Source organism: Fringilla coelebs, assembly GCF_963513975.1.
Source record: "Fringilla coelebs genome assembly, chromosome: 8".
Taxonomy (NCBI): Eukaryota; Metazoa; Chordata; class Aves; order Passeriformes; family Fringillidae; genus Fringilla; species Fringilla coelebs.
In genome coordinates this window covers 28,927,093-28,940,976 of record NC_140066.1, presented here as the reverse complement: position 1 = coordinate 28,940,976, position 13,884 = coordinate 28,927,093, and the positions used below count along the sequence as shown (strand labels likewise).

Sequence of the window (13,884 nt, the reverse complement as noted above, 5' to 3'; positions counted from 1 at the left end):
TCCAGCAAGAATGCAGCTATCAAGAACATTTCATGCTCAAATCAACTGTGCATTAAAGTATCACTTGCTTTCAACACCCACTAAATAAAAATAGAAGGGCACAACAGAGAAAGCTAAAAAAGCACACAGTAATTTTGTAATGTATTTTTAAGCTGCTGTCCCTCCCCTTCTACTTCCCACACAATCTATATCAATGCAAATTTCAGCACCAACCTCAGCAAAGCCAGAATTTAATCCATGGAGTTCATTCAAGAATTTTAACAGGAGGCTAAAACACAAGCTCAGTGGCCACAACTAAAGAAATAAAAAAAGGTGACAAGGAAGAATACACTGTCTGAATCCTACCATCTGTTTTGTCTCCATTACTCCCTTGCCTCAAAGGGAGACATTTGTGCCAAATTTGCTTTAAATGGTGTTTCAAACACATTTAATCTCTGTCTCAGATTTCAGTATTTGTATAGAACAGGGCAACAAAAGCCTACTTAGGAAAATACTATGTGGATACTTAAAAGAATGCTACATAGCCTCAGTTCTGAATATTAACTTAACCACGTCCTCAAAGTTTTTCTCAGTATTTTCCATTTCTCAACCACCTATATATTAAGGTTTTAAAGAAAAAATAATTTTTTTCAGTTGGTCAATACATACTCTAAACCATATATAGGAGTAAACTCAAGAAATGTCAATGATAGGGGAAAAACATTTCTCTCCATCTTTCCCCTTGGAGACTTTGAAGAAGGTCATCATAAGCTGTTTAATACTATCTAGTTTAGTACATAACTTGCTTAAAGATTTCAACTTCCTTTTTCTCCCTTTCATGTTCTGGATAGCACAGCTTTGGACACTGAAAGGAAACTCCCAGAAGTATTGCTTGTTTAAAAACTATACAATCCATATTTAAATAAACAACTCTAAATCTATCTTCTGAAACTGCAGTTTAAGAGACATAGAACTAAGAAAATGGGAAGGTATGGCGTTATGTCCCACATGCAACAACAGTTAACACAAAAATCAAACATTTAAAATTTGTAATAATGAACCCAGATTTGTTGAAGTGCATGTTAACTCCCACAACTTGCACAGAAAGATGTAAGGACATGCCAAAAAAAAAAAAGGACACTGCTGTGTGGGTACAAACAAAAGTAATTTTTGAAACTCTCATAAATTATTTCACCCATCCAAGTGCCTAAACAGATTCAATATAACTCTCCATTTTTACAACTCTCTTCAGCTGTAGCTTTCTAAAGAGTTTTAGAATTTACTGCTATTACAGTAATGTATATTTCCCCCCATTTTATCTATTGGGATTATTACCCTCTCAAAAAAAAAAAAAAAAGAATTTTAATTGATTTAATCTCTGTTTAACCAACAGCTTATATTATATTTTGTGACAATCTAAATAGCAAGCTGACTAGTAGGTTCTAAATGAATATGAAAAAAACTGCATAGGTCTGAATAAAGTGCATTCAGAAGATCTGATTTCTATGCAAATGCTTATTAAAATTCTGCAGTGTTGAACAGTACAGATGACTAATCCTCTACAGGTGACTAACTCAGTAAATACTATGTTCATGTTGATAACAATTATCATATCAATTAACATTTAACAAGCAGAGCTCTCAAAAATAAAAATAAAAATTCATCATATATTTAACTACTGATAGAAGCAGAAGAAAAGCATAATGAAAAATTAAAAGTAAAATTATAGGATACTTTGAATAACTCTGTTAGCCAGCTCAAGTTGCTGAAGCACTGATCACTTATTAGTCCCCTCTGTTGATCTGTGAAACAGCTCTGCAATAACATCCCACAAGGATCAACTTTCTGGTTCAAGATCTCTTGAAAATGACACCATCCAGCCACACAAGTCTCCTGGTTCACAAAAGGAAAATCAGATTGTACAAAATTCAGTACAACTCGTGCCTGCATTAACAGCAGCCCACATCTAGTGAGATTCTCTTTCAGGTGCTTCTCCTTGCCCTTCCAAGTAGGATTCCATATGCTTAACACAGACTGGAAGGGTTGCTGACCAGACCTTTGAATAAAGGTGCTTTATTGCTGTACAGGAGATGTTAATGGAAGTGTTAAATCTGAAAACACATCCCAACTGCTCACTCAAGTGCCCAAGGCTGCAGGTTGTACTCTGTCTATACTGACAGTGTATCTGTACCAGAAGACTCTACACTATGAGCACTTCTGAAGCAGCCATGAACAAGGATAGAGGAGGCCACAAGGATGATTTGAGAGCTGGAGCAGCACCTCTGCTATGGTTGAGAGGTGCTGAGGCTCCTCTGAGCCTCTAACTCTCTACAGGCTGAGAGAGTTAGAGCTGTTCAGCCTGGAGAAGAGAAAACTCTCAGGAGACCTTAGAGCACCTCCAGTACATGAAAGGGCCAAACAAGAACTGGAGAGGGACTTTTGATAAGGGCATGCAGGACGGGACAAGAGGAAATGGCTTCAAACTGACAGAGGGCAGATTTACATTAGAAATTAGGAAGAAATTCTTGAGTGTGAGGGCGGTGAGGAATTGGCACTGGTTGCCCAGGAAAGCTGTGGATGCCCCATCCCTGGAATTGTTCAAGACCAGGCTGGATGAGACTTTGTGCAACCTGGTCTAGTGGAAGATTCCCTAGTCCCTGCCTATGTACTATGGGAAAAATGGTCTTTAAAGTCCCTCTAACGCAAACCATTCTTTGATTCTATGTTCCCTCACACTCCAGCGTATTTTCCTCCCTCATAACTGACACAAGATTTTAACAAATGCTTCCAGGTCAGTAAAATGTTACTAAACCCACAAAGCACCTCTAATTTAAAGATATTAGAGATGAATCATGCTCCTTCCCCACCCATTCTTCTGCAGATAAAAGAAATTCCAATACCGGAAGTCAATTTTTCATGTCTGAAATACCAACCTAAGGGTTTTATGCCATATCAAAGCATTTTTCTGTCATTGTTCACAAACTGGCATCTGCAATTTCTAAACTAGATTGAAATGGAAACATTAGAAAACTGTGTTTCAACTCACAGTCAGTAAGAGCTGAAAACATGGCAGCTATGAGATGCCAGGCTCAGGTGTGTGTTAAGTGAATTGGGAAAGAAAGCTACTTAAGTACTCAAGGTGATTCTTGCATCCTATTATGCAAAGATTTATTTTACCTCCTGATGCTTGCATGGTTTGTGTAAGGTATTCCTCTCCTGTCTGTGTGATTCTATAGTGGTCTTGAGTCTAATGATTTTATGTCACCTAAACAGGAATAAACAGAGGTCCCCAATAAAATTATTTTTATTTCCTAAACTCAAATATTTACAAGTGGTTGGACATGTCTGTATAGTCAAGGAAAGGAACTTTCAGACAATACTCACTTCCTGTAAAATGTACCTGCTTCTTAAGTGATCCTGGCTTAAGGCACTGGCCTAACAAAAGCAATCATTATTTCCTTCTGTGTTTGGATCCAGTAACTACATAACTTGATACTAAAGAATTTTTCTTCCATCAAGTAACATTTCAGGATCTAAAGCAGAATTGCAGTTACCATTTGCAATAGAAACTACTGTGTTTTAGACTCAGTTTTACAGTCAATCTTTACTTCTTCTGTCTCAGGTTAATACCAAAACAAGAAAAACATTTAGCAAACAGTCACACATGTAAATAGGAGATGTTAAAGCTCAACTGATACAGTACTTGAACTTCCAAAGACCACATCCCATGGAGAGCTGATGGGCTGCTCTTCTCCCTTTGCTCCACCTTCCTTATCAACACCTTGTACCCCAATGCCTGCTACAGTGGTCACCACCTGCAACTCCAGGTCAATCTGTGTGAAGCAAAATGACACATTAAATGAACATATGAAATTAACTTGACCAAAGTTATAGATAACTTGAGATAGATGTCAAAACCAGAGAAATCCTAACAAATATCAGGCTTTTTTTTTTTCAGGGAAATAATTAATTTTACCACAATGCTTGCTGATGGACAGGGAGTATGGGGGTGGGGAAGCACCAGGCAGTATGAAAAACATGTACCTGGAACTCTATTCCATGTGCAACAAAAATTAACACTGCTCTGTCAGCATTTGCTCGACAGCTGTAGAAGAAATCATCACCAATTTCTGGATAAATACTTAGATAAACAATGGATGTGGTTTTTAAATTTTAAATTCATATATGAAATGGCATAACTCACATGCTGTAACAGTATTTCCCATCTCCACATAAAATAATCTGCACAAAGACACCTCAGATGCATTAAGAGTGCACCTCCTCTGATCACAAATATGATATTGGTGAGGACCCAAGTCCAAGATCTTCTGAGATGCACACAATACTTCAAATAATAAGACAATATTATATTGCACCACCAAACTTTTCTTCGGATTATCCTAAATTTGACCTAACCTAATGTAAGATCCAATTCCTACATGTTAAAACTTTGCAAGTGTTTCATCAAAAAGAAACTGCGGCCAATTCTGGGTACTTGCCTGCATCTGAGAGCCCCAAACAGCAAAGGGAAGTTTGGATATTCACTGCACCATAGCACTACAATAACTGCAGATAAGAATCTGATACTACTGGAAGTGAAACAAAACCAGTTTTTGCTTCCAGTACTAAAAATAGATGTTTCTCAAAACAGGAAAGTAAGAGAGACTAGGGAAAAAAAAACCAAACTAAAACCCAAACCCTGTTATGTATAAGGTGGAGACCACATCATCTCCATTTGAAAGAAAGCACAAAAGTATACGTAGCCCTTAAAAAAACCCTGCACAACAGTGTTTCTTTATAAGATAGTGGACCAAATTTCTTTTCTGATGTTATTGGGAGAAAAATTCATGAGGTGTAAATTTTCACCTGGGTAAGCACAATACAGTATAAGAGATTAAACTTTGAATTTCCTTATGGAAAATTTACCTTTCTAATTAGGTGATTTTCTGTATCAGCTACATAAATAACATTATTTTTTATAGCGATTCCTTGTGGTGAGTTGAAAGCTGCTTCTGAAAATCCTCCATCTCTCCTTCCACTGTTTGGACCTATAAATAAAACACAGCAAACTCACAAGTAATTTTTGAAAAAAGTCACCTCAAAAATAAAGTGCATACATACTAGGAGAATTACATATTCCAGGAGCTGCTTTCACAGCACCTTGTACATTTTATATTATTAGTATTTGGTGTAGTGTCATTTTAGTCACTGTGCTATGTAATCAAAATCGCCTGGTGTTATTTAGCTCTGAACCCATTCTGCACAAGTTCTCTTCTTTTTTAAGCTCATATTTTAAAGAGAAGTCTTAATAGGGTTCTAAATTGTTTTAGAGAAGTCATAATAGGGCTCTAAATTGCACTAAAAGACAACAGCAACAATGGAAGACAAAAATAAAAAAACTACAGGCTTTTTTAAAAATTCTTGACTACATCAAAGCAAGCCAGCAGGAAAAAAAAATTCCAAAGCTCAACTCCATATCATTGGTTTAGATTTTGGTGGAATCACAAATGAAACTAATATTTTATTAGCAACATTTTCTCATTAAGAAAACTAATTAGGGAAAAGATGATATGGAACTAATTACACAAAAGAACACTAAGAATGATGGAGCGGCATTCTTCTGCGTACAACAGTCAGGAAATAGAAAGGAACATAACAGTCTGAAGGTAAGTACTGTACTTCAGAGGAGGTAGCATTTAAAGTGCATTAGCAGGATGTGTCAGCAGAAGACATTTAGGTATGAGTTACGTGTGTACCATGATTTATGATGCAAATAACAATTTCAACCTTTGTGCATGCCCACATTTATTATCAACTTCATTACATTATTTTCTGCCCACTGAATCATTTAACTGAGTCACTGAAACACACAAACTTTTACAACCTCCCGTCAGAAATCAATTTAGACCTTATCAGACACACAGGACTGAAGCACTGGTGTGTCAGATTCCAGCAGTTCCCCTTATAAGTGTGAGGGTGCACATTCCCAGGGAAGGGAATAGCACTCAATGCCACAGGAAGGAAGGTACCAGTTTGGAGCTTAGGACACTCCTGAATTCCTGTTAAATGACTGTCCCAGAACACTAAAGGGTAGCTTGTAGGCAGAGACTCCTTCTCACGTATCAAGCAGAAACTCTCATATTTGTTGTAAGAAATTCTGTTTGCACATCCTACAGGAGAAAGGTATTTAGGCTAATGCCTTAATAATAAATTAGGTTAACTTGGATAAATAGCCTGTCTAGACAATGCAGTGTTACTTCAAATAGCAAGAGAATTTTTCCTCCTTTCTTTAAACAGAAGAGTATTTTTATGAGATTTGTAGGATCCTGCCCTGGGGCAGGCATTAGTCAATTCCAGACTAATATAGGACACAGCAGCACACAGGTCCTGATTCTGAGACATAAACAAACCATTGTTTTCAATAATCTGAGGATTCAATCGCTTCCTAAATCTGTCTATTTTGGTTGCCCTAACAGTCACATCCTTGCTGCACTAAGATGTAACTGACCATTTTAATATGTTTAAAAAAGAACAACTTGATTTGTGAAACAGTAAAACATACAAAGCATACATAATGTCTTCATTTGCATTGTAAAGCACATTGTTATTTCACAAAAGCAGCTACAGATGTTAAGTTTTCTAAAGCTGAAAGGAAACTTAAACTTTGTAACAAATGATATTTTCACTATTTTCACAACTTGTTTATTCATTATCATCTCAGATTTGACAAGAAGGTCTTTTTATATGTACTAAGGCAACTGCATTCTCAGGTGCCTGTGCATTTACTGGAATGCCACTGCTCTTAGTAATTCTCCTCTGCTTTTGAAACCAGAGGAGATCCTGAACAGGAATGTTCTCCATTGAAAAAACTCAATAACCAAACAGAAAACACACAAGAAAAACCTCTTCTCACAACACCACCACAACTCAAAATGCACTTCTATTGGAAAGGGAGGCATTACAGTCTCTGGTCTTTTCCCTACCTTGCTGCTTGATGCAGATGTATATCCTTTACACCTAAAACCATTTGCAATTCCTTCACAGGAATACAAAATGCATTTTTGTAATTCATATTAGACATCACATGAAAACATGAATTTTTAGTCAATGAAGCAATGAAAAAGTTAGGCATCTCTGACAATTGCTTTAACAGTCTCGCACTGGTGGTCTTACACCACATCCCCTCAAATCGAGTAAAAGTCATTTTAGAACAAAAGAAAATTCTAGCAATGCTTACAAACTGCCAGGTCCTATAGGAAAATAATCAGCCCAGAAGGCAGAGCAAACACACTCTACTCCTAAACTGAAATTGCTTTAATAAACTTACATGTATGTCCTTACCTCCAATAGTGTGTAGAATTTGTCCATTTTTACGAGTAACCAAAATCCTGTGATGCCCAGTGTCTGCTATGACCAACCTTCCTCCTGAATCATCTACAGTCACTTTGCCAGGAAACAGCAGAGGAGAAGGTGGAAGGGAGTCTCTGTACAGCTTTATTCCAATGTTGTTATCTTTGATTTGTCCTCTTTCCTTGTAGAATTTCAGCGTTATAGAAGTAAATAAAAACAATTTCTCTCTGTGTCCCTCTCCAACAAGAGAAAACAGCATATTTCCACGAGGCCCAAGAATGACCAGAGTTGGCCAGCAGGACACTTCCAGCTCATGCCACAGTGTTGCATCTGCATCGTTTACTACAGGGTGGACAATATTGTATCTCAGAACAGCACTTTTAATGTTATCCAGAACTTTTTCATTTGGGAATTTCGCTGAATGGACACCAACAATAACAAGACCATCTGCAAAGAAAAATGAAGTTGTGCACTGAAATGCATTTGAATAATAATAAAAAAAAAAGAAAAAATGAACGACAGTTCTCTCAATCTGACTGCTTCCCAGAACGAGAGATTTGAACAAACAGAAAGCAATTACATCTCAGTAGGAATATAGATAGTTACGTACTGAAAATACTGAAATTTAGAAATAACTATTAGGTAAATTACCAAATTTTAGGACCATTACTTCCCTGGCTGGCTGACATTAATTGTTCTCAGTTCCTGAACCTCTATATACTAAGGTAGAAAATACTTTCAAAATAAATGTGGGTAAGTTGTAGCTGTTCAACTGATACTTTGGGGTTTTTCAAAGATACTCAGGACACCTCTTTGTCTTCTGATTCTTGTACACAACCATAATATTTCAGAAAATTCTTCTTCACAGTTAACTAGAAGCCACAAAAATAACACCAAATCTTGGAATTCCAGAATTACCTGGACATAACTACTTCTAGATAAACAGTGAAAGATATAATGAATAGGCCTCCGAAATCAATACAGTATTCTGTATTTCAAATAAAAATGGCAGCACTGACAACTATGACAAAAAAACAAACAACAACCATTACAAACAAGGCAGGCTTAATATAACAATTTCACAATTAAAAAATTAAAAATTCATTATAACTGATACAGTCTTATCAACTCCATTGGAACAAAATGTTGCAGTATCAGACAGCTGAAGTTGTGCAACCATTAACTGGTGAAATCCAAAAAGCAGGTCAAAGATTTTAACTGTGAAGGGATCAGCACCTGCGATTGTATCTGTCCTTCAAAAACATCATTAAAGCTAGAAAGACAATTCTATAGTCAACACCTGAACAGCACAAGTAAGGTACAACCTTCCCTCATGAGGAAAACTCCTGTGGAAATGATGGATGCAATGCTCAGAAAAAACAATATACACTCCATTTAAAACACTTTCTTTGAAGGATTATAGCAGAGCACAACACTGGCTTTATGCCAAGCTATTTCTGAATATTAAAAAGTACTTCCTCTTATAGAAGTAATTTCTGGACTGCTGATAACATGAACTGAATATGCACTGGGGTTTAAAATAACTTTCTGAATGCCACTTGAAATACAGAAATAGCACCAGTGAAGATAGCAGTGAGAGCATATCAGATAAAGATGCTGGGCGACATTCAATCCTATGGAAAGCAGTCTTCACTTTGAAACAGATCTCCTGAACTTTCAGACAATAGAGCTATGGCACATGTGCTATAACATCCATCATGATTTAGGATCACACTAACATTATAGCCTCCTCTGCTTAAACTTCTCCTCTCTGGCGATCACACAGCTGAAGTTTCAACATGCTCCATGTAAGGGCATCTGAACCACATTAAAACAAAGTCATCAGAGCATGTATGTACAAAATGTACATCAACTAGGTCAAGGTTTGTTCTTGTAACTAAGAAAAAATAGGTAATACACCTTCAAGTATTCAAACAAGAGACAGAATACCCAAATGCATTACGAGGCAGATGCTTTGCCCAAGCAAGATGTTTTGTTCTTCCAACTTTTATCTTTCTCAACCTTCTCAAGCCAACAACTCTCCTCTCCCCTTTCTCCTAGTAATTAGTAAATCTCATTTGCCTTGGGTGAAAAGATGTACACTGATATAAGACCATGGGCTGAAAAATTCTTCCATGGTTTAAAAACACACCACCCTTACTGCCTTGTATATTTATACATATTACTGTAATGTTAAAATTTAGATACGTAGCACAGAAAAGAGAGACTAAATAATCCTGAAATGGTTGACAATCAAGACATTAAAACAGCAGAAAAGAACCAAAAGGGAGATCTACAGTGAAAAAAACCCAATGTATTTTTCTTTTTGTTTGAACTATCAAGCACCTTAATCTCTTCCTGAATCCATCCTCTGTTTCCTAATGCCTTAAATTTAAGATTAATGTTCCACACACCTGTTCTTCTCTCCTTTTACCTCCACTTTCACCCTAAGCATCTCTTTTTTCACTCCAGTTTCTACAGGAAGAAGATAGCTGAAATCCAAAGAAAACTCACAGGGGTAGTTCAAATACAAAAATCATTTATCACCCATCAGCAAAGTAGTAACTCCCATGACAGAATTTTAATACAAATCAAAGGAAAAAATATGTCACCAAGTGGACCTTTAGCTCAGAGTGCTGCAGCCTCTTCTACACCAGTATAAAGATATTCAAGCAGTTTTAGGAGAAAGCTTGTGGGGAGAAGTTGTTAAAATGAGTATTTTGTTGTCACCTGATTTAACACTTTAGTGTTAAAAAGCAGATTAAGGATATGACAGCTACATTACTACACTCACAGTATACTATAAAATAGTTATCATTTAAAGGTATTATTCATTTTATGCCTATATAATCTTCCAAAATCTGTATCTAGACCTTCCCTACATGTCCAATCCCCAACAGTCCACTTATCATCTGCCATTCACCTTCCACTTAAAACTGATGCCCTCCAAAAAAATGCCATGAAGGTTTTTCCTTATAAGACAAAGTTCCAAAGTTTCAAATTGTTTGAAACATTACACTGCATCTCAAATTTCTCCAAAATAAACATCCAAGTTTTCCTAGGTAGAAAAATTAGTTAGTATCTTCCATGAAGTACTGAGTAACCTATCTAAAGCACTACGTAAATTTCAAATATATTGCCATTTCTTTCTCTAGTGAAAAAGGTAACACATGAAAATAAACACTGCTGAAATTAAAACCAATCTAAAACAGCAATGGAGAATCAAACATTATAATGTTATTTACTACATATATCTTGTATTTAATACAATATTTTAGGACTGAAAGTAACACTGTTCTTCATCTCCCTGTTCAGCCAATTAAAATATCCCAGATAAGTGAGTAGCTGACACACTCTGTGTAGGACTACAGCTTATCTCTGACAAGCCATCATGAGAAGACACTGCATTCTAAACAGAAATTACCCCACATTTTTATTCAGTCAGAGTGAGAGACCGATCTCATTTCAGATGTGACTTTAAAGACCCTAATTCCCTCTCTAGAATATAGGCCTATTAATGGTATACAACATGATGCCAATACCAAAATTTTCTACATTAAGCTTACATATTTTGTTATTTCAGTTCCAATAGAAAAAAAAAAGTTATCTATATCCTATTCTCCCACCTGTCTATATCCACTCTACCACCTTTACTATATTCTTCTCAGAGCTGATTCCTCAGTCAAGGGTAGAAAGCTACCTACTTGTATTAATTTTGAGCTTGTGTTTCACATTCTTGAGTAGCTTTTTGAAAGACATCTTATTTATAGAGGTATCAGATCTGGGCTTTAAGCACATATCCTGTTTGCCTAATTACACAGACACAACAGACACTTTATTTAACCCATTTAAAAATGTGATGGAAGTACACACTGTCACCTTTTTTAGGCTACTTAAAAGATTAGAAGACATTTTTAGACACCCCTGAAATACTGCCAGCAGTTCAGCAACCAGCAACAAAGTGACTCAGCTCCTCAGCCTGCAACAGTGCCAGGAAATTCTATTCCAAGCCAGCCAAAGCACTTTTACCTTTATCAGAGTACTGGTGCTCTAAGGCATGGAGGTCAGGCAGCAGGTGCAAGCAATTGATGCAGCAGTAAGTGAAGAAATCCAACACCACAACTTTTCCACAAAGGTCTTTGTGAAGAGAAATAGGACCTTCAGTGTTTAACCATTGCAGATCTGGAATTCAGAGAACAGCGACAGCCAGTTAGGGGAAGGGTGGGGAAAGGCACCAACACCACACAAGATTCTTGGTACTTTTAACCTAAAAACCAAAATTAAAAAAAAAAAAAAGAAAGAAAAAAATGAGGTAGAAAAGCAAACAAAAAGTCTTTTGTTTATGCAACTCATCCTTATGTTCCGCAATTCTTCATAATTAGTAAATGAAAATATCATCAATAAGATTCACTGTAATATGAAAGGGTGGTTTGTATCTTTATATAGGCACTTTTTAATTGAAAGAACATGTAAGCCTCAGATCAAATTTCATACATTTTAAAACATGATCAACATTATTCAACCCCCAACAATGCCATTTGGGTAACAATCAATTATTTAAAACTCACATAAAGGCTACTAAAAGTTTAAAAGTGTTAAACTCTTAATGATTTTTTCCAACAGTTTTGTAAAGAACTGATTTCAGAGACCATTGGAATATTCTTGTGCTTATAACTTTGATCTTGATTTTCAAAGGTATCAATTAATTCTGTCACATGGGAAGAAAGACAACTTTTTCACATACACAGAACAGTACTCCTGGTCATTTATTTTAAACACTTAACATGACACATGAAAACATTCTTTCCTCTCTGATCCCATTAGAGGTATCAAGATAAGGAATAAATATCCTACAATGTGGTCTGACAATATTATGTCTTAGCATTTCTGAAAATTATAGAGGGAAAAGACAGTTATGAGAAAATGCAAAGCTAACTAGTTTTTGAACTTTCACTTTGACAGTTTCAGAAAATAAATTCTTACAGCTCCAGAAGCTATTCCTACTCAAGTCAGCAGGAGGCTTGTTTGGTGTTTCACTGAGAGAAGGACTGTTCTCTATCTCCATGTATGCACATACATTTAGCTTTGGTGAGAATAATGAGAATAATTCAAGTACATGCATTATTCCCACAGTGTAGGAGCTTTGCTGCTCAATTCTCAAAAGAAAAGGGTAGTTTATCTATTTTACAGCATTTCTCCCTTTTCATTAGAATTAAAATACCTTTCATATATATTGGCTACTTCTTTGAGTTCTTTTTAGAGGAGAAAATAAGCCCTGACAGAACACTGAAACAACACTAATGGCAAAAGCTAAAATTCAATTCAGGACTCCAAATCTAGACAGAGAGAGCATTCCTTTTGCTCCACAGGTTAAAAGTTGGAATTCATTCCCATGATACGTGTGATTTTAACCCTGGAGTTCACCTCCTGAGCTGTCTTGCAGTGTGATGTGAGCTCCCACTGCTGCAGGGAGCCTCTCAAAGGTTAAAAAGACCCTGAGCAGGACTTGCAAGATCTTACAAGGCTTAACCTTTGATTTCCCCCTTGCCACAAGGAGAGACAGAAATGTGTGAGATGGGCAAACCACCTCAGGAGGGTGAATAACATCTCCGGCACGGTTTGAACGACCCGGGGCATGAAAACTGACAAGCGCTAAGTCATGGAGCAGAGAGCTGGGGAACATCCTCAGGGATGCTCCAGGAAACCGCGAGAGCTCCGAGAACGCAAGGAGAGTTAGTAAGGTTCTCACCATGACCACAGGCGACAGATATAAATACACAGTACAGATGGGAACAGATTTAGAAGAGAGGCTTTAGAGAAAGTGCTTTTCCAGCCAGTACCACAGAGAGGATGTTTAAAGGGGTTCTTTTGCCTTGCCCTCGGCTCCTGGCGCTCCCAGCAGTGAAATCTCCTGTAGTTCAAGTGCCATTTAAACAGCGGCTCCCGGGGCCGGCCCTGCCCGGTCTCGCAGGCAGCGGCACCTCCAGGCAAAGCCCACACGGGGAGAGCCCCGGCCCCGCCCGGGCCGCGCCACCCACCTCCGCCGAGCTCGGGCACCGTCAGGTCCCGCTCGCGGCTGTCCATTTTCTTCAGGTACTGGTACACCAGGTTCTCCTTCTCCTGGGCCGTGTCAGCGTCGAGCAGCGCGTACTCGAGCTGTGTCTGGGCGGGCAGGAGCCCCGCCAGCCCGCCCGCCGCCATCGCCTCACCCGGCGCTGTTTACCGGCCTGGCGCTTCACCGCCGCACATTCGGCACCGCCCGCGGCGCCAGCGCGGAAAACCGCGACTGAAGAAGAAAATAAAGCACAAAGTACAGACACGCAATAACTCGTCTGTCTTAAAGCCGGAACTCCTCACTTATTACGTGTTTTTACGTATCCTTGGTATCCACAGCAGCACATTCCCAGAGGGAGCCCACGGTGGAGATTCCCGCGCAGCAGATTCAACACAGCGCGTGTTTCCCGCCCGGCTGCTTTACCGTTTTTAAGATGTAAAAATTGAGCAGCACCGGAAAAAGTCGAAACCAGGCTCCATTAATTTAAACGGAGGGATTTG

At 37.9% G+C, this 13,884-nt stretch overlaps 1 protein-coding gene across 1 annotated transcript in view; it reads right to left on the bottom strand.

Annotated features, from left to right (window-relative positions):
- Positions 1–13,530, bottom strand: part of NHLRC2 (NHL repeat containing 2) — a gene marked incomplete at its 5' end in the record, with an annotated part of 31,618 nt that extends 18,088 nt beyond the window's left edge. Inside the window, 5 exons of the mRNA XM_084210642.1 lie at positions 3,683–3,812; positions 4,906–5,027; positions 7,321–7,776; positions 11,359–11,511; positions 13,368–13,530. Coding sequence (XP_084066768.1) covers positions 3,683–3,812; positions 4,906–5,027; positions 7,321–7,776; positions 11,359–11,511; positions 13,368–13,530 — 1,024 coding nt within the window. The remainder of the gene's footprint in view (positions 1–3,682; positions 3,813–4,905; positions 5,028–7,320; positions 7,777–11,358; positions 11,512–13,367) is intronic.
- Positions 13,531–13,884: the final 354 nt, after the last annotated feature.